The 26231-nt window shown below is 39.2% G+C and overlaps 3 protein-coding genes across 5 annotated transcripts in view; 2 read left to right on the top strand and 1 right to left on the bottom strand.

The window, feature by feature from the left end:
* Nucleotides 1-1317, bottom strand: part of cenpp (centromere protein P) — a 118619-nt gene extending 117302 nt beyond the window's left edge. The window contains exons 1-3 of one of the 2 annotated variants that reach the window (XM_026167225.2): nt 1282-1317; nt 1050-1185; nt 46-200 (exon numbers count right to left, since the gene is read on the bottom strand). In XM_026167225.2, coding sequence (XP_026023010.1) covers nt 46-200 — 155 coding nt within the window. In that variant the 5' untranslated portion in view covers nt 1050-1185; nt 1282-1317. Of the gene's footprint in view, nt 1-45; nt 201-811; nt 1186-1281 lie in introns of those variants that run through there. The other variant, XM_026167227.2, reaches the window with a different exon arrangement.
* A 155-nt stretch (nt 1318-1472) lies between these two features.
* nol8 (nucleolar protein 8) lies at nt 1473-13726 on the top strand. 2 transcript variants are annotated; one of them, XM_026167216.2, is made up of 18 exons: nt 1473-1604; nt 2269-2397; nt 2984-3046; nt 3898-3976; nt 4233-4389; nt 4567-4853; nt 5359-5615; nt 6192-7666; nt 8105-8308; nt 8477-8590; nt 8708-8804; nt 9235-9367; nt 9459-9542; nt 10763-11058; nt 11160-11301; nt 11542-11603; nt 11851-11933; nt 13233-13726. In XM_026167216.2, the coding sequence occupies exons 2-18, from the start codon at nt 2277-2279 to the stop codon at nt 13290-13292; spliced, it is 3714 nt and encodes a 1237-aa protein (XP_026023001.2). In that variant the 5' UTR covers nt 1473-1604; nt 2269-2276; the 3' UTR covers nt 13293-13726. The 2 variants fall into 2 exon arrangements, with proteins under 2 accessions (XP_026023001.2, XP_080157304.1); XM_080301178.1 differs by lacking the exon at nt 3898-3976 and having other exon boundaries at nt 1574-1604.
* Nucleotides 13727-16609: 2883 nt separating this feature from the next.
* Nucleotides 16610-22599, top strand: gpr37l1a (G protein-coupled receptor 37 like 1a). Its single transcript, XM_026167215.2, has 2 exons — nt 16610-17391; nt 21431-22599. The coding sequence occupies exons 1-2, from the start codon at nt 16750-16752 to the stop codon at nt 22451-22453; spliced, it is 1665 nt and encodes a 554-aa protein (XP_026023000.1). The 5' UTR covers nt 16610-16749; the 3' UTR covers nt 22454-22599.
* Nucleotides 22600-26231: the final 3632 nt, after the last annotated feature.

Raw genomic sequence — 26231 nt, 5'->3', positions numbered from 1 at the left:
CTGTAGACAGATTTCGCAAAATGCAGAACAAAAATTAAAACTCACAGAGCATTTTCCATTTGTTGGCTGTAGTGGAACGTTATGTCCTTATTGATTTCCTGTTGTTGGTGCTGCAGCGATTCAACTTCAGCTTGAAGACGCTCGATCTCAGACTCAAGCACCTTCACCTCCTCGGTGTTCTCATCACTCATCTTCTCCATCTTGAAGGATAAAAATCAAATGATTTAGTTAAAACAAAGACACGCATATTAGTTTGCCAGCACAACTTTAGAACTTATAAAAAAGTATCAATTTGAAATTTACAGATTAAAACCACAAATCTACAGGAAAAGAAAAGAAAGAAAAAAAATTGTACTTAGAGGAATTATATATTTTCAGTCTGAAAAGTTGGATCAACTTCATTATATTACAGACATTGCTAATATCAGTTAATAATCTAATCAACCAATAATTTTATACTAATTATTGGATGCAATAAAGAAATGGTTTTGACTCTAACAGAGAATCACTGTTTTACCACAAACAACCCTACTTTCCTTCTCTTAACTCTCTCGTCATGGGTGCTTGTTCCAGTTTAGGTTAATCCAGCTTTGCAGAGTGAAGTGATAGGAATCCATGACGCTTGGACTAATAGGGTAGCTTTGCATTTGAATTCAAAATTAATCTCTCTTTATTTGACACTGGTGAAACTCCTTATTTTATCCTCTCCCTTTCAATTAACTTTAGTCAGACGAATTTACTGAAACGGTGAAAAGTGAACACAGCACCACTGAAGAGGTGCTTTTTCGAGAGTTTTAAACTATAAACGCACCAGTTAAGAAAAAAGGTGTCAAAGTGGTTACGCTTTCATTAGTTGAACCAGTAAATCCCGGCTAACGAGATACTATAAAAATAACAACAACGTTAACAACAACAGACAAACTTTCGAGCTAACTTTCCACAGCTGTTTCCGTTGTGAAGAAGAAGTGTTTTTAACAATTCACAGTTCTATTTCAGTAGCTGATATAAAAGAGTTCTGCCATTATTAAGTAATGATTATCTGTATTTACCTGTTTGTTTTCCGTTTCTTAGCAGATGGAACCGAGCACTTCGGAAACTCGCGCCCTCTGGATTCTACCACTTTTCTAAAATCCGAGGGGGGAAGAAATTGCCTCCTTGAATAACAGTCACGCCAGCACTATGGCTCTGTTAAAACAAATACTACTGTTGTATACATGTTTGCATTTTAAAGTAAATATAAGTGTTTTATCATCGCAAATGAGCCACAAAATCATAGCCCACCAGGAATTTGGGTGACTCCTTCACCCCACGTAGAAATAATGGAAATCCGCAGCTGTACCTAGTGTGTATTATTTTTTCTCCTTTATCAATAAAATGGAATATAACAATTATATGTTAATTAGCTTTCTTAAGTAAACACTTTTATAATTAAAAAATGTACCGGCATCCCTTAGCAGCGAGTTCGTTTATTTATTCATTTTTAAACCACCGTTGAGTCTACGGAACATTTGGGTGGTTCCCGAGAAAAATGTTACGGACGGATTTATCTGCAGGACCTCAGCTCCGGACAGAAATTGTGGTAACACCAGCTGGATACATGTGAGGTAAACATTTGTAGCTTTTCGGACTTTTTATGTAAAAATGTTCGCGATAACAAATAAGAGTAGTTATAAATCGACTCACTTAGAGATCATATATGTAGTAGATGCTCTGTGATTTATGTTATGCTCTATTTCTGGAGTTCCTCCAGGCTGAAATGGATTTACTGGATCCACTCAGTTGCTTACAGCTAAAACCTGAGGCTCTGCTCTCAGTCCAGTCCTCTTAAGTTTATTCATTTTGGACGCTGCTTTAAAAGGTGTTTCAGCTTTAAAGTTATTATGAAGTCTTTGGTTTGTAATTTCGTTGGATTGTGCTGTATTATACTGAGACGCACAATGTGCAGTGCAATGGAGTGGACACAATATTAGAAACAGTAAAACACAATTCAGAACCGTACAGACGAGCAGATCTCATCTGGCCTGATCTTTCATGCGAGCAGTGAGAGTATCTGTAGATTTATGAGAAGCATTTTGCTTTTCGCTTTTTGTTTGAATATGAATCTATTTTTTGTATGACTTTCCTGCATGTTTTACAAATGGTTATGTATGCAGTATTTATAAATGTGTAAAATATGCGAGGTAGTGATAGTGTACTTACTATGCCTGGTAGATCAGCTGAACATCAATTTACAAAGCTTTTTAAAGTGTAGCCACCTTATACTTACAGTCACAGCAATGCGGCGACTGTACGTCGGTGGGTTAAGCCACACGGTCACTGAGAAGGATCTGAAGGATCGATTTGGAAAGTTTGGAGCCGTTGAGGATGTGGAGCTCCGGACCAGGAAAGACCCAGAGGGTGAGGAATCCAGTATACACTGACACACTTTGACAGCCAGAATGGTGACAGTAACGATGTTTAAATTCTGTTTATCTAATTTTATTGAAATCACCTTTCACATTCAGCACTGTCACTATCAGGTACTTGTGCAATTGTTGTATTGGAAGGCATCTGATATTAACGAACCAGCAGCATTCATTTATGTATAACTTTATTTGTTAAAAGTTAAAATCCAAAGAAAACTAAACTCTAAAGCATTTTCTTATTTTACTGTGCATTTCTATTTAAAACAAGAAAACATACTTAAAGTTTGAACTTATTTACATCTAATTTGCATTGAAAAAATCTTTAGCTGTTGTTCTCACACTCCACAAATTATACAACTTTATTTACAAGTGATGCTTAAATACAAGATGTCAGGGCTGCTCTGAACATTAAAAAGATTTTCAATACAACTGTGAAAGTTTAGTTTACTTTTTTATTTTTTTGGTCAGGGACAATAAAAATTAATCAGAAAAAGCATAATCGAAAATAGATTTATGATCATTATGTTTTGTTCATTATGAATTCTTACATCTTGATAATCTTATTGTTCCTCCTGCAGGTGTTCCCTTTAAAACCTTTGGCTATGTCAACATCAATATTTCAGATGCCGACCTGAAGAAATGTAAGTGACCATAGCTGCCGCTGAAAATCCTCAGATTTAACCCCGAGGTCTAAGTCATTATCAGTGACAACCCCAAACTTCTAACTCTAAACATGTGTTTTAGGATTTAAGGGTTGTCATCCCCACTAAGTAAGTGGGGTTAGGTTAATTGGAGACTCTAAATTGTCCACAGGCGTGAATGCGGGAGTGAATGTGAGTACAAATGGTTGTCTGTGTATATGTGTTAGCCCTGCAACACACTGGCGACCTGTCCAGGGTGTACCCTGCCTCTCGCCCTAAGACAGCTGGGATAGGCTCCAGCGCCGTCCGCAACCCTGAAAAGGATAAGCGGAAGCAAATGGATGGATGGATGGATGTTATGCTCCAAGGTGCATAACACAAATACAACACAACAAAAGCAATATATACAAAAACCAGGAATAAGAAGCGTAGTTACAGTATATTTAAGTCTAAATAAGAATAGAGAGAAGCACAGATGACTATTTTGAGGGGAAAAAGTAAATAATTTCTTATGTGTGTCAGTGAGAATTATTTTTTTGTTTGTTTTATATTTACCAAAACCTTGGAGAAAACAAACATATTCTGTGAGCATAGGGTTGGAGTTGTCACCAGTGATGACTTAGACCTCACAGGGTTAACTAACTTATGTAACTAATATTCATTCACACTGTTAGTGGGACGCCTCATCCGCCAAACTGAAGGAACCCTTCATCTAAACATGTAGTTAACACTTTCAGTGAGAATTATGTTTGTGTTGTTTGCACCATTGAGTAAATTTTCTACAGTCTGCTTTCTAAACTAACATTAAAAAAAAACTGTTGCATTATGAGATTGGTGTGTTTCCTCTGCAGGCCTGACAGTGCTAAACAAGTCTAAATGGAAAGGGGGAACTCTGCAGATTGAAATAGCAAAAGAGAGTTTCCTGCACAGGTACAACCACGTCGATCGCGCCATGTAAATCTAACACTGACAGAAAAGTGGAAATTATTATTGAATTATTAGGGGGGTGATTTTTTTTTTAACTCAGACTTTAATATCAAGGCTCACAACTGTTGATTGTCTAGTTTGAAAATTCTGGATTTTACCGTATGTTCTCCAATCTTAAAAATTTGATCTCTGTACCTGTAGAAAATTATTCCTATCTATTAGCTTGAGAGCTAAAAGCTCTGTATTGACTGTGTCATAGGCTGGCTCAGGAGCGGCAGGAGTCAGTAGAGCAGCATCTCCAACAGCCTGCAGCTGAGGACAAGAGACAGAAGCTTCTGGACTCACTGAGTAAAGCTGGTGTGGACAACTTCACCATGAAGGCTGCGGTTCCGGGGACCGAAATCCCAGGACACAAGGTCTAGTCATACTCTTTCCCTCAAGACATGATTATAACGAATGCACTTGCTCTCTTGTGGGGTCATGTAGTCACAATGTGGAAACCAATTCTTTTAAAAATTGAATCCCCTTAACATAAATTATTACATTTTAGTTTTAAGGGTTTAAGGTTGGTGTTGACTGTCCTCTGGTTTCAGGACTGGGTGGTCAGTAAATTTGGACGGGTCCTCCCCATCTTGCAGCTCAGAAGTCAGAAAGGCAGCAAATCTCGAAACCTGAAGTACGACCCATCGAAATACAGCCACAATATTCGCAAACTGGACCGAAACACCATCCCTGATGAGGCCACACCTGTGACCCAGCTCACCTGGGAGGTCCAGGGTGGGGATGACGAAATCAGTAAGAAGAGGCGGGGAGAGTTCCCCCCATGTGAGCCATGGAGACCCAAGAAGAGTCGGACAGACAATGTTTCTGGCAGAACCAGGTATCCATGTGACCTTTTCAGACTATTCAAGTAAACCAGGTTTGATTTGGTTAATCCACAAGGTCTCAGTTGGTTTCTGTCTCCGAGGGCCTCTGGGATTTTAGATTTTCCTTCCTCGATCCACTTTGCCTCCTGGACATTTTCTGTAATTTCTGGGATGCCCAGGTGTTAGCTTTGGAATTATGAGGGATATCTACTGGTACAAGTGATTCTGACATATTTATTTCTGGAGTTAAGATAACTTTTTTTTTTAATGACTAAAACCTCTAATGGATTTATTGTGTTCTTCAAGCCACCTGGTTTCTGAACTTGTTAGAAGTCCACACTTGTTCCTGACATTCCATATTTCCATTTTTGTTTAATTCTCAAAGGTTCCTATCAGATTTCCTGATGTTCCTAGAGCTTTGCAAGCTTTCAATAATCCGTTCTGATTCATGGTTTCTGGGTTTTTGGAATACCAGTTTCTGAATATTTAGTGTCCCTTTCTTTTGTTGATTTACCTTAGATTTGAACACCCTGTCAACTCTGTCAATCGCACTGAGGGTCATCAGCTCACCAACGGATTTGAAAAACAAAACAACCACAGACTGGCACAGAAGAAGTGGACACGCTTTACTGACAGCGATGGCGACTCAGAAGAGGAAATCCGCAGGCTGGTGGCAGCTCAGCAGACCTCCCATGTTACACCACAGCAGCAGGAGGTGGAGGAGGATAATCTGGAAGTGGTTGGATATGACTTCTTAGCAAAATCTGCATGCATAGGTAACAGATGTGTTTGAAACAGGCAGTTTGCGCATTTTAAAAATTCAAATTTGTCATTGTTTATGTTTACAATTCTACCTAAGTGATGAGTTTAACTTTATGGCTGCTTATTCATTTTACTTTCAAATGCACATGTAGGTTCACGTGTGCAAAAATGCAATAACAAAGACTTCTCACACAGGATTCTGTTGTACTGAAGTAACCATGAAAGCCACAGGTTTCATTTTGTATGATTTTATTTGTACTTTGACGAGCAGAAAAGATGCCAAATTCTTAAACAGATTACATCAAGTAACCTGATTTTTATTTGTGGATTTTTGTGCCACATTGACTGCTAATTCTATGTAGTGCGTGTGTGGATGCAGATTTCTAGGGAAGAGTGCGGTATTAGCTTTATTCAAACCATGATATCAGGGATGTTCTTTCATTGAGTGACGCTGATCAGTACCAAATTATGTCAAAAGTCACTACAGTAAAAATAATAGAATTAAATATAAGTGAATCATTGTCATTTTCTCCATCCCAGAAAAAAAAATTGATCTTTGGAATAGCAGGTTTTCCTCTTTGTGATTCCAGGTGATCAAGACAAGGATGACTACGACTCTGCTGACACAGATGAACTCTTTGCATCGAGGAAACCTCCTCCTGCTAAATGTCAGGAGAAACATACTCCCCCAACAGCAGAGCACCTCTCAGGAAACAACACAGACAAGAAGAGAAAAACAAAGAAGAAGAGAAAAGCTGGAGAGCAAGAGGAAGAGGACGGATCAACAGATGATGAAGAACACCTTACTTCTAGAAAACCGTCCTGCGTGCAGCAAAAGAGGGATTCTAGTGAACAGAAGCTAAATAAGAAAACTCGTGACCTCCCTGTCGTAAGGCCGTCCTCATCAGAATCAGATAGGGATGAGGAAGATGAGGGTGATGAAGTAGACTCGGTAGATTCATGTTCAGACTCTGATTATGAAGCCATGTTTTCTAATATCACCCATCTGGAGATCTCCCTGGCTGACCTGCAGAGGCTAGCTGAGGCGGCCCAGCAGAACTCAAAGACTGTAGCTCCCAGCTTCCTCGGAGCTGGACTAGAACAAGAAACGCTTTTCCCGTCTTTTCCTGCAGAGCAACCTGCTCCAAAGAAAGGCTCCACGCCTGAAGAGATCCTCGCCATGATAATGGAGGACGACAGCAGCGAGGATGAACAGAAGAAGAAAAAGAGGAAAAGACAAGCTGTCACGTCAGCACCACTGCCTGCCTTCCAGGGCACAAAAGCATTGAATGAGGTATCGGAAGACGAGGAGGAGGACGATGGAAGAGGAAGAGAGGTTAAAAAACAGAAGATGAACGCTGATTCTACACAACTGGTTCACAAAGAAACAGACAGCAAAACCATCACAAGCGTAAGAGACCAGAATCATGCAGAAACTAAGATTTCAGACAGCAGTGAGCAAGAAGAGGATGACGATGAAGAAGAAGAAGAAGAAGAAGAAGAAGAAGATGAGAGTGATGATGGTGATGATGATGATGAAGAAGATGAGAGTGATGATGGTGATGATGGTGATGAAGAAGATGAGAGTGATGAGGAGGAGGAAAAAGGAAAGATTATAAAAGACATGGTTCCTCCTGATGTTTTAAAAAAGGTTACAACTAAAGTTTGTGTAAACACAGAAAAGGCTGAGACTGAGTCTTCGTCTAGCAGTGAAGAAGAGGAGGAGGAAGTGAAGCAGGGGAGGGTGAACTCCAGTCAGATTGTTGTAAATGTTAAATCTGCAGGCAAGGCTTCACCTTCATCCTGCAGCTCATCTGGAAAGGATAAGAATGAGCCGCAGGTCATTTCTGCTAAAGGGGGTGTGAAAGCAGCTTTGAACAGGGAAACCTCCACCAGTGAGGAAGAGGAGGAGGAAGAGCTGGCACTCCCCCGGATGGCATTAGGAGTTGAGGAGGAAGAGGAGCGGCAGAGACAGGCCAACATGAGGAGGCTGGCTGCTGTACAGCAACGACAGAAAGAGGCCGAAGAACATAAAAAACTCATCCAGGGAGCACTAGCCAACCTGGTGAGAGCGCAGCGTGTTTATAAGATTGTTATTGTAATAAACTGATTAGTTTGGAATTATTTTAACCTAGTTAATAAAATCAAAGCAGTACTTGAGGTTTGGAAGGGTTTTTGATTGATGTTTCTTTGGAAAACAAACAAACAAACAAACTAATCTGTAGGACAGAACACAGAATTATAATTTTTCATTATTAATGTAAAATTTCATGGTTTGATTGTTTGTTTGTTTTTAAATATATATTTTTTTCTGATATTAAGAACCTAAAAACATGTCAAGTATATCTACATATTCCTCACTACCTTTAAAAGCAGGCAGAAAAGTTTCAATAAAACTTTAGTCCTCTTTGTGTGCTGAAGGCTTCAGATTTTCTTATGACACAATTCGTATTATTTATTAATAATAATTACTGATAATGATAAAACGCTGTTTCTTCATTAGGATGCTCCCGTGGCAGGAGCAGGGAAACACATCGTATTTGGCTCTGACGATGAAGAAGATGATGGTAATGACGATGGAGATCAGCAGAGGATGGACTCAGAGGTCTTAGCATCAAGGAAGACACTCTTCCAGGACGGCCAATCAGAGGATGAGGCCACTGGTGATGAAGCCACAGCAAATAAAAGTGTCAAAGTAAAAGCAGAGGTGAGTGAGTGCTGAGCTAAGGTCTCTGAACTGGAATATAAGAATTTAAAGCTGCATTCATCCACCTTTATTTCACCAAAGATGGTTATTATCAGTAGACATCTTAACTGATCGTGATAATGTGGCTCTAAACGGGCTGTTTTTTAACTTTGCATTTGTGTGTTTCAGATGCGTCTGAAGTCATCGGGCCCTCAGCTGTTTGGCGGCAGTGACGATGAAGATGAGGAGGATGGCAGCAGGTTTGACATCAAGCCTCAGTTTGAGGGTCAAGCAGGACAGAAGGTGAGAAAAGAAGTTCCACACTGTTGCACAGAGGTGGTCATAATGTTTTAGCTCAACCGTGGACTTGTGCAAACTCGAAACTTCGCACTAAATATTGGTTTGTTGTTTTTTGCTCAGCTGATGGCGCTGCAGTCTCGCTTCGGGACAGATGAGCGTTTCCGGATGGACTCTCGCTTTCTGGAGGAGGATGAAGAGGTTAAAGAGGAGGACGCAGGTGAGACTGTGGATGCAGGTACAGTAGCTGGTAAATGCAGGAAAGTAGATCAAGATGGAGAAACCCCGTTTTTTTTTTTTTTTATGTGCTCCGGACCAGGTTATTTACAGCATAACACAACTACCATTAATTTCTTCCTATAAGATATTATGGACCTTGGTGTGCTTTTATTTTCTGAAGCTACATAAATCCTTTTGAAATATGGAAAATATCATCAGTCTATTAAAGCATCACCAGCTGGCCTGAAATTACACAGATGTTATAGATAAAATATTTTTTATTAACAAAACAGTCAAGCTAATTTTCTGTTTGAAAGCAGAAAGGTTTTACCAGTTTAGTTGTGCTGTAACACAACCTCTTTATGTTGTACATCATGCACACTTCTTTATCTTCGATTCTAAGAATTATTTGTTACGTGTTTGTGATTCAGAGACAAAGAAAACCCTGGTGGAAGATGATGAGGATTTGGAGGAAGAGAAGAAGAAGACCCTGTCTATTCTGCAGAGTGTTCTTGGCCAACAACACTGCAGCAGCAAGACTGCTGGCAAAGCCAAGAAGTTCAAGTGAGCTTCACACAGCTTCTGAACTGGAACAAGTCATATTCACTGTGGAGAAAATAAAGAAACTTAAAGCTGTGTGACTGTGTGTTTGCAGAGATGTGTCAGCGCTTCATTACGACCCCAGCAAGGAAGAACATGCTGCATTTGAGACCAAGAAAGAGGAAGTCAAGAAGGAGAGGTACAAGCTCAGAAACATGAATTTCCACCTATTTTTCTTAAGTTCTCTAAATAAACTATATTAACACTGTGTTAAGCTTAATGGATAGTTCTAGGATTTTGTAGTTTGTTGTTTTAGACAAATCCAGTAGAAACTTCTGCACCAGCGGTCCCCAACCCCCAGGCCACGGACCAGTACCGGGCTGCGAGAGTTGATGTTCGGGTGTGAAATTTATGATTTTCAGGGTTTCTATCAGCTTTTATCTTTACTTTTTTAAATAGTTTTTATCATTAACTCCGTCTTTTCCCATGTGTTATGAATAAATCTTCTTTTTTCTGGGTACCGGTACTGGTTTTATTTTGTTGTGTTTATCCACTACACCTATTGTCGGATGTAAACCGGTCTGTGGCACAAAAAAGGTTGGGGACCGCTGTTCTACACTCTTTCTATGGTATTTGTTTCCACTAAACACTTCAAAACTAGATCAGAAAAAGTAGTAAGAGATGGAAATTTCTTTTTGCGGGAAGATGTTTCTGACAAACACTGTTCAGTCAAACAAGTAGTACATTTGTTTGGATATTATTTTCCGCAGTGGATTTAATACAAGCCCTGCGACACACTGGCGACCTGTCCAGGGTGTACTCCGCCTCTCGCCCTAAGACAGCTGAGATATGCTCCAGCGCCCCTGCCAAAGCAGATGGATTTAATACGTCAGATAATCATTATTATTGTAGGTGCCAGACTTTGACAAGAAACTACCTTAGTAAAAATAATATATAACAGTGAGTGACTTTACTACTTGTAAGTCAGCTCAGCACAGACCCAGACAGACTACATTTAGGGAATATCAGGGTTTTATTTTTCTGGGCTCACACACTGTAAACAACACAATGGCTGTGTGCTTCTTAAAAAGAACTCGGGCATGCTCAAGTGTCACTCAGCCTTCCCTCCTCTGCCTGAATCACTCTGCCCATCCTCTCCACCTGCAGCTGAGCAGAAACATCACCCTACTGCAACACAATCATAACTATGGTTCTGTGTGTCATCATTGTACTGGTTTTACTGTTAAACCTGAATTCTAACAATGTTTGTAATGTTGTTGTTTTTTTGCGGTACTCAATATTTATGTCAATAAATGGTTTAATATGGTTTTTGCAAAGTTACAATAATAAAATAAAGTTTTTAGCATTCACATGTGCAGGAAACCAGAAAATTCAACCTGTGATCTGTTGTCTTCACAGCAAAGCTGCCAGGAAGAAGAAACGTGAGGAAGCTCAAAAGCTTCCTGAGGTTTCTAAAGAGATTTATTACGACGTGTCAGGTGACCTGAAGACCGTGTTTGGTCAGAGCAAGGATGAGACGGATCAACAAGAAGAGAAGATGAACTGGGACCAGAAGGAGGAAGAAGAAGAGCGTAAAGAGAAGGAGGAAGAGTCAGCCCCGCTGCTCTCTGTTCCCAGTGTGGAAAAAGAGGATTTGTGTGGATTTAAATTTTCCTTCTTTGGAGATGACACAGAGACAGGAAGTAAAGAGACAGGTAGGTAGAGCCTGAACTGATCTTAATCTTCCAAATACATGAATGCTGTTGTTTTTGGGTTTGTTTGTTTGTTTTTAATCTTTTCATTTTTCTCTAAACAGCCGACTACAAGGTAGAGGCCATTCAAGCTCCAAAGGTGTCATGGCATCAAGACCCACGTTTCCATGACAGCAGCTCAGAGGAGGAAGAGGATGAGCAGGAGGAAGATGAGGAGCAAGGCAACACCACAGCTAAAACTACAGAGTACGAAAAACAATCTGTGTTTGATTAGGAACTATTTATGAGAAAGATGAGAGCATTGTTGCCAGTTATTTTTGGTTCATTAACACAGCTGCTTTCACACACCTGACCAATCAAAGCATGAAGTGGATATGACTGTGAGATTGTTATGAAAGGAGACAGGAGATTGAAGGTGTGTTGAATCGATACAAAGAAAATACAGTATGATCTGAGCTTTTGTGTGTTTTTGTTGCGTTTTTACAGAGTGGTGATGCCGTCACACACTGAGTTCTTCTTCTTTTACCCTGATGATGACAGACTGACAGGTAGGATGGTGATTCCAAAGGAAATAAAAGAAAATTATCTTATTAGCTGTCTGTGAGAGTCAACATGTGTGTGGGTACATTTTTTTGCAAACTCAGAGGTGACAGAACTTATTAAACTGGTATCCAGCAGCTGGTTAGATCTGCAGTCATGTCAGTGGAGATTTCCAAATTTTTGTTGTTGCTTTTTTTTTTTTTTTTAATTGATAAAGGTTCTGATGTGTGATCTGAACACTGTTTTCTCCTTTAGATGGTCCCAAGTCGTTCTGGCGTGTGTCTGAGTTGGAGGAGCAGAGGGAGCAGTGGGAGGAGAGGAGGAGTGCACTCAGACAGGTACAGAGTTTGTATGAACACTGCTAAAACCGGTCAAGAAGTTAAACCTTGTTAGATGCTAAATCTTCGGTTTTAAGAATTTTTTTTTAAAAAAAATTTTAATGAGAAACATAGCTCCACAATTTGCTTTCACAGTGAGTGTGGTATACATTGCATATCATAACTTTATTACACTGCCAGACTGTTTTTGTAACACTAGGTTTTTTTAGTTTATCTGAAAAAATTCAGTAAAATCTCTCATCTAGACCAAAAAAGACACATATCTACACTCCCCTTAAAACCACTGCTGCTAATACTGGTAATTGAGTACCTTAAGGTGCCAATCAGTGAGGCAGTGTTAGAGAGAGTTGTGACTTATACACCTCTTACCCACCTTCTGGATGTTATTTGGTTTACTAACTGTCATCTAAGTATAAATCATATGGTACACATTGCAACTTCTTTGTGTTTTGGCTCAGACAATAAAAGTAAACAAGACACAGGTTGTGGTGCTATGGTCACCCTTCTACCCTGTACAGACATGTGATGCCACGGAGCTTAGAGGCCTTACAGCCTGTTCACCGGGAACATCTTGTGCAAACAAGCCTTTATTCCTTGACTTCATACCTGGCAGTATTACTTGCTTAGGCCTCTGTGTCAGCAGACCTGATCTCTCTAAATAAAACTTAAGCTTCCCGTTTGTCCATTCATCCATTTTCTTTAGTGCTTATCCAGCTCAGGCATGCAGGGGTGCTGGAGCCTGTCCCAGCTGTCATAGCTTGAGAGAATGAATGCTGGACAGGTTACCAGGCACTGACAGGTGGTCTACTTAATGATCTTGAAACCCAGCTACAGCGGCAGTGAGAAACGTCTGCAGTGGCAAGGCATCAGCCCAGAAACCCATAAGAGCAGCGAACCCAGCTGTCGTCCTAACCGCATGATCTCACAAAGTTCTAGCCCGTGATGGATGAAAGTAATCAAGAAGACAGAATTGGAGCAGAAAGATGTGTTTTAAAGTTTTGAAGAGACAGATTGTGGAGAAATTTTTCTCTATGACGAGTAACTTAGATAAAAATATTAGAGCTTTAAAAAAAATACTGTTTATGAGTTCAACATTTTCTTTGAAGTTGTTCGTGGGAGCATTTATGAGCACTGTCAGACAGTTCCATTACCAACCACAACTCTTTGTCTTCATGCAAGTCAAATCTGTAGGTGCATAAAAATGTCTTTGCCAAGTGTGATAATTATGTAGGAGTGAAGACGTAAAGTGGCTCAAGTTATTCAGTAAACATGTTTCGGCTTTCCCGTCTGTGTTCACAGGAGTACCGCAAGAAGCACAAGGATGCTCGGAGGAAGCTGACGTCCTCCCTGAAGAGCTGAGGATTGTGGGCAATGAAGTCTTTGTGTTTCAGCACTCACTGCCCTGAATTCGTGCCTGACAGAATTCATGCCTGACCGATCATTTCTCCTTTCTTGGTGCCAATTTTTTGGCTCGGACTGATTGTAGCAGTCAGCAGGATGGAGAGCAGATGGCTGCCAAAGACAGTGAACTCATCTGAATGTTTAATATCGTCCAGAGTTTCAGATTAAATGTTTATTTTAGTGGATATTAATATTTTTGATGAGATATTTTGTAGTAAGTTTGTTTTTTGTTTTTTGTAAACAGCAGGTGTTACCTGCTGTGAAAACATGAGTTCATATAAGCAGCAGCTCCCACTTATGGAGGACCAAACCTGCTATAAAAGTGGACAAATAAATAAATATGCTTCTTCAAATTAAAATAAGAATAAATGAAAATGAAAGGTATAACTTAACTAAACATTTTCTTTTCCATTGTTTCTGGTTTCAGGCATATTATCTTATCATTATCATTTTTTTTTTAAATCTCACCATTTTTACCCCTCCGCCTGTAAATGGCTGATAGGATATTGTTGTCACCCTGCTGGGCGGGCAGCATGAACACTCAAGTTTGTCAGTGCGATAACTCATAAATGAGGCGATGTAGGAGCTTCAAATTGATACCATAGTGCAGCTACTAAAACTCTCCCCTGAGTTTGAATCTTGTTGACCTCAAGCTAAAGGTCAGAGGTCAAGCTACCTGAAAATATTGTAAATTCCATAACTCAAGAAGGAAGACACCTAGGATTTTCAAATTGATATCGTAGGTGTATCTACTAAACTCACACAAGTTCAAATTCCAGTGACCTTGGCCTCAAGGTCAGAGGTTAAGTCCTCTGAAAATCTTTTGAATGTGCTAACTTCAGGATGTAGGATTTTGAAATTGATGTCTACTAGGAGGCTGAGGGGTAGCACTGGCGGTCGTTTTCTCTTCCGGGTTTGGTCTTCCGCACTTCTGAGATGAGCCACTTTGAATGAGAATATTGAAGCTCCTGTCGCCACTTTGGACCTGTTACCTCATGAAGGTCACTATGAGGAGAGGTTTCAGTCTCCCTTTGTGTTTTGTAAAATAATTTGAATGCTTTCAGTTTATGGGAAAAAGTTTATTAGATACACGTAACTCAAACCAGTCCAGTCTAACGAAGAGTCAATTTAGGATAAGATGAGCTTTATTCTCACTGTGAGCACAAACATAAAATATAATTGGAAAAAGCATATCTGTTGTATATAGACCAATGTTGCTGTAGTTAACTAAAAGCTAAATAAGAAAAAAAAACTAGACTTTTGAAAAATAATTCAAAGTAACTGAAACCATTTTGTGAACTTGGAAAAATAAAATAAAATTAACAGTCCTAATGAGAGCAGCTTTAACAATGCTGAGAGTTATTATAACCAATTACGTTATAATAACTTATTTGGTTAACTTTGACTTTCAGGTCCGAATTAAAATGTTCCAATATTTTATTTTTATTAATTTCAATTAAATTGTATTCATACAGTGCCAAATCACAACAACAGTTGCCTCAAGGCACTTTGTATTGTAAGGTAGACCCTACAATAATACAGCAAAGAAAACCGCAAAAATCATATGACGCCCTATGAGCCAGCGCGTTGGCGGCAGTGTGAAGGAAAAACTCCCCTTTAACAGGAAGAAACCTCCAGCAGAACCAGGCTCAGGGATGGGCGGCCATCTGCTGCAATTGCATGGGGTGAGAGAAGGAAGACAGGATAAAAGACATGCTGTGAATAATAACTAACTAAATGCAGAAAGGTGTATAAACACATTGTGCATGGACGGTGACTGAAGGAGCAATACTCAATGCATCATGGGAAATCCCCCAGCAGCCTACACCTACTGCATGTCTGACTACCTGAAGAACTAATAACAGCCTCACCTGTGCTTTGTGTATTTTGTTCATCAGCAAATATCAGATTTCTAAAATACTAACTTAAGAATATTGACAAGGTAAACATTGTTCTTGCAGAGCACTGGTATGGTATTACAGTAGTAGTAATACAGCTAAACAAAAACAAAACTGAGGTAATAGTCTTTGGCGCCAAAGAAAAACAATTACAGGTCACCAGAGAACTTCAATCTATACATCTAAAAACCACAAACCAGGCGAGAAATTTGGGTGTAGTGATGGATGCAGACCTAAACTTAGAAAAACACATTAAGACAATAACAAAGTCAGCTTACTATCACCTCAAGAATATTTCAAAGATCTGATGTCTCAACAGGACCTGGAAAAACTAGTCCATGCATTCATCTTTAGTAGGCTTGATTACTGTAACAGCATCTTTACAGGTCTACCTAAAAAATCAGTCAGACAACTACAGCTCATTCAGAACTCTGCTGCTCGAGTCCTCACTAAGACCAAAAAAGTGGACCACATCAGTCCAGCTCTGAGGTCCTTACACTGGCTGCCTGTCCGTCAGAGGATAGACTTTAAAGTTCTGATGCTGGCCTATAAAGCTCTGAATGGTTTAGGACCAAAATACATCAGTGACCTCCTGACCCAGTATGAACCTTCCAGATCCCTCAGGTCATCTGGATCTGGTCTTTTATCAGTTCCCAGAGTCAGAACCAGACACGGAGAAGCTGCATTCAGCTTTTATGCTCCATATACCTCGAACAAACTCCCAGAAAGCCTCAGATCAGCTGAAACACTCAGTTTATTTAAATCCAGGTTGAAGACTCACCTATTCTCAGCTGCATTTGAATAAAGCACCAAATCCACACTTTTAAGCTTAAATTTCAAAACTAACATTTTAACTACTGATTTTATCTATTGTTCTGATTTTATCCGTTTTGATTTTATATGCTGTTTTGTTTGTTTGTTAATTAGTTTGTTTGTTTGCTTGTTTTAATCAATTTTAAATCATGCTTTTTATTTGTTTTTGTTTCTAATGTCTCTGTAAAGCACTTTGAATCACCTTATTGTTGAATTGTGCTATACAAATAAACTTGCCTTGCCTTGCCTAGTAGTGTCTCATATTCTACACTAAACATAAAATAGTTTTTTAGAAAAGGTAAATATTGTCTAGCATTCTTGGATTTCTTGGAGTTTAATATAATTCACTGCATGTGTCATCTTTATCCAACTGTCTGGTGTTTGGACCTTAACTTCGTTTGTTCCAGTCAGTATGGAGCTCTTAAAGAGCGATCTGTGGTCACAAGACTTTTTTTATGACCCCTTTTTTTATTATTTTGAAATGTGTCACCGGAAACTCCGTGTTTTCTTCACGGTGTCTTGATGTTGGCCAATAACAAGTGCTGGAAACTGAGCAGCAGACTCCAAACTTCTCCGTCAGGACTGGAGAGAAGCTGAGCTGCATCACAAACAACTTTTTTTTTTTATTTCAGGAGTGAAGTTTTTCTGCAGCACATGTCTGTGACACACACGGATAACACGGAGCAGTTGCATTTATTTAAAAAATGAGCTCGGTTTGGTGTGTTTTGCTCCTCTTTCTGCACTGCGCGGAGCTCCGGTACGCAGCTCCGCTGGAGGCGCAGCAGGCAGAGGATGCTGGCGCACTACCTGCGCGCAGCCAGGCGTCTCTCTCTCCGGAGAGGAGCTCTCTGAACGGGTTTCAAAGTTCAGGACTGCCCGGTGTAAAGCGAGTGGCCCGAGGAGCCAAAGATGGGGGCTTCAGGAAAAAAGAACCGGTTCCCGCCAACAGTTTAGGGCACCCGCGCCGGTACGACGACCCGAGCGCCTACTTCACCACACCGCGGACGTCCCGCTTCACCTCCGCCCCGGTGGGGAACCACTCGTCCGGCCGCGGTTCAGGGCTCCACAACCCGCTGTTCCCAGTTACCGACGGCTCCTACTGGGCGTACGCAGTCATGCTGCTCGCGCTCGTCCTGTTCGCCGCGGGCATCGTTGGCAACCTCGCGCTCATGTGCATCGTATGGCACAACTTCTACCTGAAGAGCGCGTGGAACAGCATCCTGGCGGGCCTGGCCTTCTGGGATTTCCTCGTGCTGTTCTTCTGCCTGCCTGTGGTCATCTTCCACGAGCTCACCTTGAAAAGGTTGCTAGGAGACCTGTCCTGCAGGCTCGTGCCCTACCTGGAGGTAAGGAGGAGGTGAAGGTGCGCGTGAAGGAAGTGTTTTAGTATTTAGCCTACAAGCAGCACCTTTTAGTGTCGTGTGAACACCTTGTAACTTTCACACACCCGAGTTTTACCATGTACCAACTTTTTCCTGTGTTTCCACAAATTCCCTTAATCAATGCCGAGATAAATTGTTTAATAAATACTTACATGTTTATTATAGATGCACTTAAAGTGTTGCCAGGTGAAGAATCTGCGTAATACTTTGTTCAGCTGTTTTACTGAAATGTTTAAATATATTGTCACTTAATTTGTCTTTAAGTCATTTCAGTTTTTTGATGCAATACATTTAAACACAATCGACCTCGATCAAAGTAATTAAGACATCAATAAACTGTGGTAATAAATTAAATAAAAGCTGAAGCATCAAAAAACAAGAAAAGCGATTATAAATTAAACACAACAATGAAAACTGCCTGAAGATACTAAACTATTCAACAATTAAATTCATGATTAAAGAGTGATCAATGATTAAAACTGAATGCGATGTTGACTTTTCTTTTCTTTAATCTAATGGATAGACTCTAATGTCATTATGATTAATCTTTGATTTTACTGAAATACATTTCTAAATTGTGTGAAATAAGTAAAAAATATCTATGATCTCCTGACTCAATTCTAAATACATTTATGAAACATCAAGTTCTAGGATAGTGATATAAAAAGTTCAGTGATATAAAAACACTTTTATACTCATTTAGTTGATTGGAGGTCATTTTCTGCAGGTAATCTTTCATTGGTTGTTTATTTTAGCATCATCCTCACTGCAGCCATTCAGAATTGAACATTTCTGCACAGATAGCGAGGCAGCGAGGCAAACTTTCACACAAGCATGGAAGTTTTTACAGCTCGTGTTTGACTGATTTTAAGTGATTTCCAGTTTAATAAAGAGACCTCCAGGTCTGATGAATGGCCCGTTTGTGTCTTTGTTCCTCCTCAGTTTCAGCAGCCTTTACTTTGAACAAACGTCCGTTATGGTCTGTTTGGCCTCTTCACCCGTCTGTTATGAACCATCAGGGGAGGCTAGTGTGGGGCCCCAGCATGAAGAGGCTCTTCTTCCTCAAGAACGAAACAGTAAAATACAGAGATGTAGTTTTCAAGAATGGTGGTGTTTATGTGCAGGTGCAGCTCCAAAACTAAGTCTCAGTAATGAAAGAGAAACTGTTGCTAATCCTGATGAATCAATGAATGAACAAAGAAAGAAAAGAAATAGAGATATCAGGCCGTCACTGAAAGAGAGCTCCATTTCTTTAACCCTTGTATGGCGTTCGGGTCTGTGAGACCCGTGTTCAGTTTTTTTCAAAAGAAAAATTAAACAATTAATTATTTTTTCACGTGTAAATGTGTTGTGTCTTTCCACTCACTCCACTTGATTATAACTGATTTATTTATAACATTTTATATAAAAGAAAAACGAGAAGCACATTAATTCATAAATGTGATCTAACAAAGGTAAAGGGAAAAAATCAACCATGTTTGCTGTTCATATGTCTTGTAATTGGGATGAAGTAAACATCTGTTGAGTAATTTAACATAAAATTGTTTGATAGTGTTAATTTGGAAAGCCAAAACTCTAGCGGGTCCACCAGACCCATGAACACTGGCTGAGTAACAAAAATACGACCACCACACAAGGGTTAAATGCAGAATACCAGCTCAGGATGGGCCAGCAGCAGCTCAGTTTGGAATTAAAAAAAGCTTTTGTACATGTTTTTAAATCTCTATTTTGAGGCCCAGTGTACACCTGAGTTTAACTGGCATACAGGGAAAAAAGGCTTCCGGCTTATATGGAGGATAAAAGTACAAATAAAGATATTGCTTTAAAAATGTAGTGATTAATCAGACGAAGCAAAAACAGATTAGACACTTGGGATATAAAATGGTATTTAAAGAATGCTCTTGAATATGTCCTCTTTTAGTGTTTAGCCTAAATACAATTTGAGATGCTGACATTTAACTCAGTGGATCTTCTCTGCATCACACAACAGTGATGTTACTTTGATTCGCTGCCTTGGACAACAGAAATTTAAAGAACGTATCATAGAAGACCACCGGGTTTTAAGGACCTACTGAAAAATAGTTTTCATGATTAAATAGTCTTGTCATTATGTAAAATATCAGAAATGAATGAAAAGCAAGACGGTTACAATTCCTTAAAGACCAAATGATTTAAAGGTATTGGAAGAGGCCTCATTTAGAGGTCAGTTAAAAGCTGAAGCAAGAGCTTAATTTAGATTTACTCTCACTGAGCGATGAATGCTTCAGCACAGAGATAAAGTCCTGCAGCCTGTGGAGTCTTTGTTTTTGGCTCTAAACCAGCTCTGTCCGCCTACACAGCTTCAGATCACTGAAGTGGAGTTTCACTAATTTGTAATAACAGCTTGTGTGAAGCAGTCTTTAACAAGGTCAGGCTGCCGGCCTCCTCTATTCTTTGCAGCTTTACCTATTTTTATGCTAATGAGTGAATTAATTTCTGGTTAATGAATTACTGTTGTTTTGTTTTTCTAAATGCTCTTTTACTGAACAGTACTGAAGCAGGTCAGGCTGCCAGCTGCCCTGTGCTCCGTTAGTTAAACTATTTTGATGCTAATTAAAGCTCTGTGCTAATTATCTTGAGTTGTGTCTTAACAGTCTGAGGTCGTTAAGCACTGACAGAGGGAGGACAAGTCTCTGTAATGATAGTAAGTGTTTCTGGCCAAAACCACCAACTTTAATGGGCACGAGGCACCAATTACTGTCCGCAGTACGAAGGCTAAGAGCTTTTACAACACAATGACCTTTTTCCCCCTCTGTGTGTCCTTTCATTTCTGTTTCTGTGTTCTGAATGTTAATGGAAAGTTGTCTTTGTAACTTTTTTCTTAATGCTTGTAAGATTTGTAATTTAGTCTGTAGCCGGCATAAAGAGCAGAGGAAATCCTCAAACATGCTTTCTTCAAAGCACTGGTTGAATTATATTAATTCTTATTAGCATCATCTTACTGTTTATGCCAGTTTGAAGTAAAATGGTTAAACAAAACAACCTTTAAAATCGTTAATAGTAACAATATTTTGTTAACTATTAATAAATTAGGTATTAATATTGTATTGAACATTTATTAAACATAAAAACAATATTTGGGTAACGTAATGGACCGTTCCATCAGGACAGGACAGATTTTTTTTCTCTCATTAACCGTGTGGTGACTGACTGGGACCTGTTCTGCAGCTTCAGAAGTTTGAGTCATGAGTGTAAAAGACCAAAACATAAATAACTAAAAATAATTAAGAAACATTTGTTCTGTCATGGCTCTGAGCGTAGACCCAAGATTTTGTATTTTTGGACTGAATCAGTTTGTTTTGGGGGTTTTGGAGCTAATATTTATTGTTTTGAAGGCGTCTTTAATCTTCGGTTATTTTTTACGTTATCTGGTCTCTGTTGGTGTTTAGTTCTGCTTATATTCAGATCTCTCAGTCTTTTTAAGTCTTCAATTCCATTTCTGAGTCCTTGTAATGTAGATAACCTTTCATGTGCTGTAACTTCTTTTGACCAACCACCTATCCCACATTGTGAGATGACCTTTTTTTTTTAACAGAGCTCAAATGTGTTTCATGTGGCTTACTCCTATATTTTAAGTTATGCAAGCTCAAATATTTCAATCCAGAGTATTTATAGTATGAATGTAAAAAAAATTTCATGACTTCATTAAAATATTGAAGCATTTGTAGAAAAATAATCATCAGATTCTGAAAGGGTCAGGTGGGAGGCAGTGATTGATTTTTCAAGTTGGGCCCAGTGGGGGAATCAGCTACCATGGCTCTTTTTGAGGATAAAAAATCACACCTGGAAACACGTCTACATTATATTTGCTTTTTTAAACCAAGATCCTCATGTTGATGTTGTGGTTTGAATTAGTATATGACTGCAATGCAACTGTGAATGAATGTCTGTCAGCAACTGCATTGATTCTTAGTGATGGCTTATTAATATTATTTTTTTCTGATCAATTTCCTCACTCTGTCAGGTGACCTCTTTGGGCGTGGCCACATTCAGCCTCTGTGCGCTCAGTATTGATCGTTTCCATGCAGCCACAGGCCCTGGGCCTCATCAGACTCCAAAGGTGGAGTCCTGCCAGTCCATCCTGTCCAAGCTGTCCGTCATCTGGGTGGGCTCCATGGTCTTAGCTGCCCCGGAGCTCCTGCTGTGGCAGCTCCTCCAGGAAACTGTCAGCCTGCCGACGCTTCCCAACGACCTACAGCAAAGCCAGCACGCAGGCTCACTGATGGCGGCCTTTAGAGGCCGGACTGAAAGGTTCAAGGTGGATATGTGTGTCCGTGAGCCATCTGTGGAGCTCCCAGAGAGCATCTACTCTCTGGTGCTGACCTATCACGAAGCTCGAATGTGGTGGTTCTTTGGGTGCTACCTTTGTTTGCCACTGCTCTTCACTCTGGCCTGCGATTTGGTGACAAAGCAGGTGTTAGCACAGCGACTACCACAGAAACCCAGCAGCGAAAAGGTGACTATCAGGTGCTCCTCCTCCTCTTCATCTTCATCTTCGACAAAGAAAAAGCAGCATGTGAGGGAGCAGAGGCTACGCTCCACTGTGATGGCACTCACTGTCTTGTACATCACGTGCAACCTGCCAGAGAGTATTTGCAACATCACCCTGGCGTATATCTCTGTCCCAGTGACCGCTGCGCTTCCGGCTCTGGTTCTGCCAGCGTTGGGTCTGATTGGACAGTTCCTGCTGTTTGTGCGCTGCTCTGCGACGCCAGTGATGCTGCTGTGCCTGTGTCGCTCGCTGGGCCAGGCCTTCATGGACTGCTGCTGCTGCTGCTGTGAAGAGTGCCTCCCTGATGGCAACTCCTCTTCATCTTCCTCTGCCTCAACTGCTGCAACCTCCACCCTCTCCTCACCCACATCGCCTTCGCCAGTCTCCCTGTTTCCTTCCAGCAAAGAGGAGCCGATGAAGAGCCTGTTGCCGGCAGAACCAGCAGTCCATGAGAGAGTGAAAGACTCATCAGCAGCTATTGGGACACCCTGCTGAGGCTCAGAACATCACTTTAAAGGGTTATTTGGGGTTTAATACAACTTGGTTCTTAATTGGTAGTTTTGTCCAACATTTCAGTCGGGATAAGTATAGTCAAAAGATGGATTTACACCTGCATTAATTTACACTCGGTGACCTCCATCAACAAAAACAGACATGACAGATATGATATGAAAACAGGAACCAGAATGTAGGTGGGTTGCAAAGCAGCTTGCACAGGGGTGCAGTACATCTGAAATTGCTAAGGCATAAATTAAATTGCATGCTTCACATGAGATAGTTGGACATGTAGAAGCATATTAGCTAATCATCAGCTGATGTAGGTTTATCACTATGATCAGCTGATCTGAATGGATCATTACCTGTGTGTAACAATGTTATGCTTGATTTTACTACGATTCAAAGATCTGGGAGCACAGTTACATCACTAAGGAAGGAAGAGTTATCAGTACGGAAGAGAGGACGAGAAAGTTTGAAAAGATATCGGTATCGGGAAAGCTGTGTTCCAGTCTGTTTTTGTGATTTTAACCTTCATCTCTTAGGTCTAACAAAGGCACTGTAGTGATTTTCCAACTAGGAGGAATTATTTGCACCCAGGTCTATCATTTTACTTTATAAATGCTGCCATTCTTCTTTTTTCCTTCTGCACAACTGAGTCCCATGCAAACCTTTTTCTGCGCTGTTAAGATTTCGAAACAGTCACTAGAAAATCTGTTCAGGTAAACCTTTTTTTCTAATGTGGTTTCTTGTTTGACTGATGAAGAATCAGATCTAAGCAAAAGTAAGGCAATGTTATGAATAAAATCTCAGCTAAATTCTACATACCGAATCGGAGCAAGTGCCCAGGTGTCTAAATACTTTTGGCAATACAGTGCATCTAAAAACTAGGTACCAGTGGTACAACCACCAGTCAAAGTTGTAGCTTGAAGCGAATCTGTGAATTATAGTGTGTGCTGACAAATGTTTACTTTTTTCTATTCCAGATATGTTTGATTAACTTGGAGGTTTGTTCTCAACTTGTCTGATCACCTGAGCTTTTTGATGTGAATACAGGTTATATATAAACTGCCATTTCATCAGCGCTCAGCTTTTAGATTCGTGATTACACTGTTATTGCAGGTGGTTAAACTTAGGGACAAAAATACCTAAATAAAATCCAAGTCGTTGTAAATGGTTCTTTACGTTTAGTCTGTATAAACTTGGGTAGAGCCACTGTAGAGCAGAAGTTTGTCAGACTAGCGTTAGGTAATTATTCAGATTATGGAGCATGTTCTAGATGGATTTAATTGATATGCCAGTTATTAAATGATATGTCATTGTTTTATGGTACAATTTACATTTCATAGTTATTGATAATTGTCTAATTCCCATTCAGGATATTTGCATCACATTTTCTAAGTACTGTATCAAAAAGAAAGTCATTTGAGTTTTGGGGGATTTTTTTTTTTTTTTTTGTAAGGCATTTAAACTGAATATGAAGAAATACAGCACCAGGACAACTACCAGCAGACTGATATTTTTCAACAGTTATTTGTTTTTTTTGTCTGTTCCTTTTTTAAAATATGTTATTTTACTGTTATTCCTCATACATAGCTGATCTGCACAGGAGACATCAAATATGTGGATACATAAAGTTCAGGTGGTACAGGTTCACAATGGGATCAATCAACATGCAGAAATGTGAAACAAAAGTTTGACTTTTTTTACTTGTTTTATTATTTTGATTGAATAAAATACATTTTGAAAAAAAATGTGTTCTTTGTTTCTTTAATATCTGGCATAAACAACAGCAGACAGTAGACAAAACTATCCATCAATGACTTCATTTATGAAGAGAAATTAGTTATTAAGATAAAATGGTTTTGATTTTTTTTTTTTAATAAGCAAAAATAGCAATTTGAAAGCAAGACATTTATGAGGGTGTTTTATTTATTTTTTTCTATTAATAAATATATTGAAGTTGTATCAGTTTGCTGTTTACATCCTTGTCATTTGTGTTTACAGTGTAGGTTTACTGCATTATATGAAGGCCTTGCATTAGAGTGTGTTGTAGCTTATACTCAGTAAGTACACACCTCCAGCTAAGTTAAAAAATAAAAATACCAAAAAAATTAATTAATAAAAAATTTTCATCTCATACACTAAAAAAGAAGAAAAAGCCCAAAAATGTAACTTTTTGAATACATGATTTGAATACATGTAAATTATCCCTGCAATTTTGTTACACAAGTAAAATGTCAGGTTTAATGGAATCAACTGAAATTTACTTGACTGATATACATTTGGTTTATACCAAGCACATTTTCCTTAATGATTAATTATTTGAATTTACCTTTGATTTTATATATTTAATATGTATTTTACTCAAAATTTGTGTTTATTGAGGGTGAAGAATCTCTTTTCATTGTATATATTTTTTATATTCTGCATCAGTGAACTTCACTTCTGCCTAGAAACAATGAACACACAGTGGGTTACATTGCATCAGTTCACATGTACACACTACACTTTGAGCTAAAGAGCCTGCAGAACTAAAACCTTTAACATGTTTGCCACAAAAAAGTCAGAAAGAAGAAAAAGTTCTCTCGATACTTCCAGGAACATCAGATTTGTTTTATTTTTAGTTTATAGACAATTCTGAATGTGATTAATGTTAAACCTACATGTAGAGACAGAAAAAACAGGCTGGAGGACAGTGAGAGAAAACATTTCCTGAAAGGTGCATTACATGTAATGAACATCTGAACTCTGGGTGATTGTTGTCTGGATTCATTTTCTTTAGCTGCAGACGGCTCATGAACACTCTGATGTCTACTGGAAAGAATGCCTCTGCGCTGTGATTCCAACACCCACAGACTCAGAACGCTCTTCATGCCTGACTGTGACACTCCTTTTTGACATTATTCAATTATTGAAGGTCACAGCTTCACAATAAGTGCTGGCCTTTGAGTTCGAGCAGCCATAATGAACACAGTCACTCTATGACCAGTTGCTTAGGAGAACAGACAGGAATTCCTTGCTTTCCCAATTTTTATCCACCCATGTATTTTAAAGAGGCCCAGCCTGTTTTCTCCTTTTTCATATACTGACGTGAAAAAGTTTGTCATGCTTCCTCCAAATGTCAGCATTGTGCATACAATGTAGAGCAGCCAGAAAATTTCTTCAGCACAGGTATGTAAACACACACAAAAAAAAACATTAAAAATTTATAATTATAAGAAAAACTTTCATATTATGCAGAAGGTAGAAGCAGGCGTTCACAACACTGAATCTGATGCACGATTTTTATATTTCAGTCCATTATTTTTGAAATTGTTCATTTATATCGTGACATATAAGATCATATCTTGTATCCCTCTGCAGAAAACATAATATATGGATGACGATATCTTTGTGGCCTAATAAATTTAAATTATAGATTTTATTCAGCTTGACATTGGACAGAGTAGTCGATATTTTGCACCTCGTTTCCTTCGCTGAATTCACGTCGCTGCACTGATTCAATATTCTGGATCTCAGCAATTCTCAAGCTTTAAAATACTCTTACACAAAATAATGGAAAATAGTACTTCTTATTCAGTCTGTTTGAACATAAATCATAAATAATGCTTTTTCCACATATTACATGAATCAATATGGGCATCTTGTGTCCTTAACCTATACGCATCAGGAATTAATAGTAATGATTTTCTGTGCCTTTTCACTAATGTGCAAAGCCAGCAGTTTCCACATGCAGTACCTGCTTATTACATAAAAAACATTACATACTTTTAAC

Source organism: Astatotilapia calliptera, chromosome 5 (genome assembly GCF_964374335.1).
Source record: "Astatotilapia calliptera chromosome 5, fAstCal68.1, whole genome shotgun sequence".
Classification (NCBI taxonomy): domain Eukaryota; kingdom Metazoa; phylum Chordata; class Actinopteri; order Cichliformes; family Cichlidae; genus Astatotilapia; species Astatotilapia calliptera.
The sequence above is the reverse complement of the archived record's forward strand: the minus strand, read 5'-3'. Positions and strand labels throughout refer to the sequence as shown.

What these genes read in the sequence shown, in the direction of transcription:
- nol8 (XM_026167216.2), top strand. Translation starts at nt 2,277, where the DNA reads ATGCGGCGACTGTACGTCGGTGGGTTAAGCCACACGGTCACTGAGAAG. An exon ending in GACCAGGAAAGACCCAGAGG is followed by an intron (nt 2,398 to 2,983) that starts GTGAGGAATCCA and finishes TTCCTCCTGCAG; the next exon opens with GTGTTCCCTTTAAAACCTTT. An exon ending in GGAGGAGTGCACTCAGACAG is followed by an intron (nt 11,934 to 13,232) that starts GTACAGAGTTTG and finishes CTGTGTTCACAG; the next exon opens with GAGTACCGCAAGAAGCACAA.
- gpr37l1a (XM_026167215.2), top strand. Translation starts at nt 16,750, where the DNA reads ATGAGCTCGGTTTGGTGTGTTTTGCTCCTCTTTCTGCACTGCGCGGAG. An exon ending in GGCTCGTGCCCTACCTGGAG is followed by an intron (nt 17,392 to 21,430) that starts GTAAGGAGGAGG and finishes TCACTCTGTCAG; the next exon opens with GTGACCTCTTTGGGCGTGGC.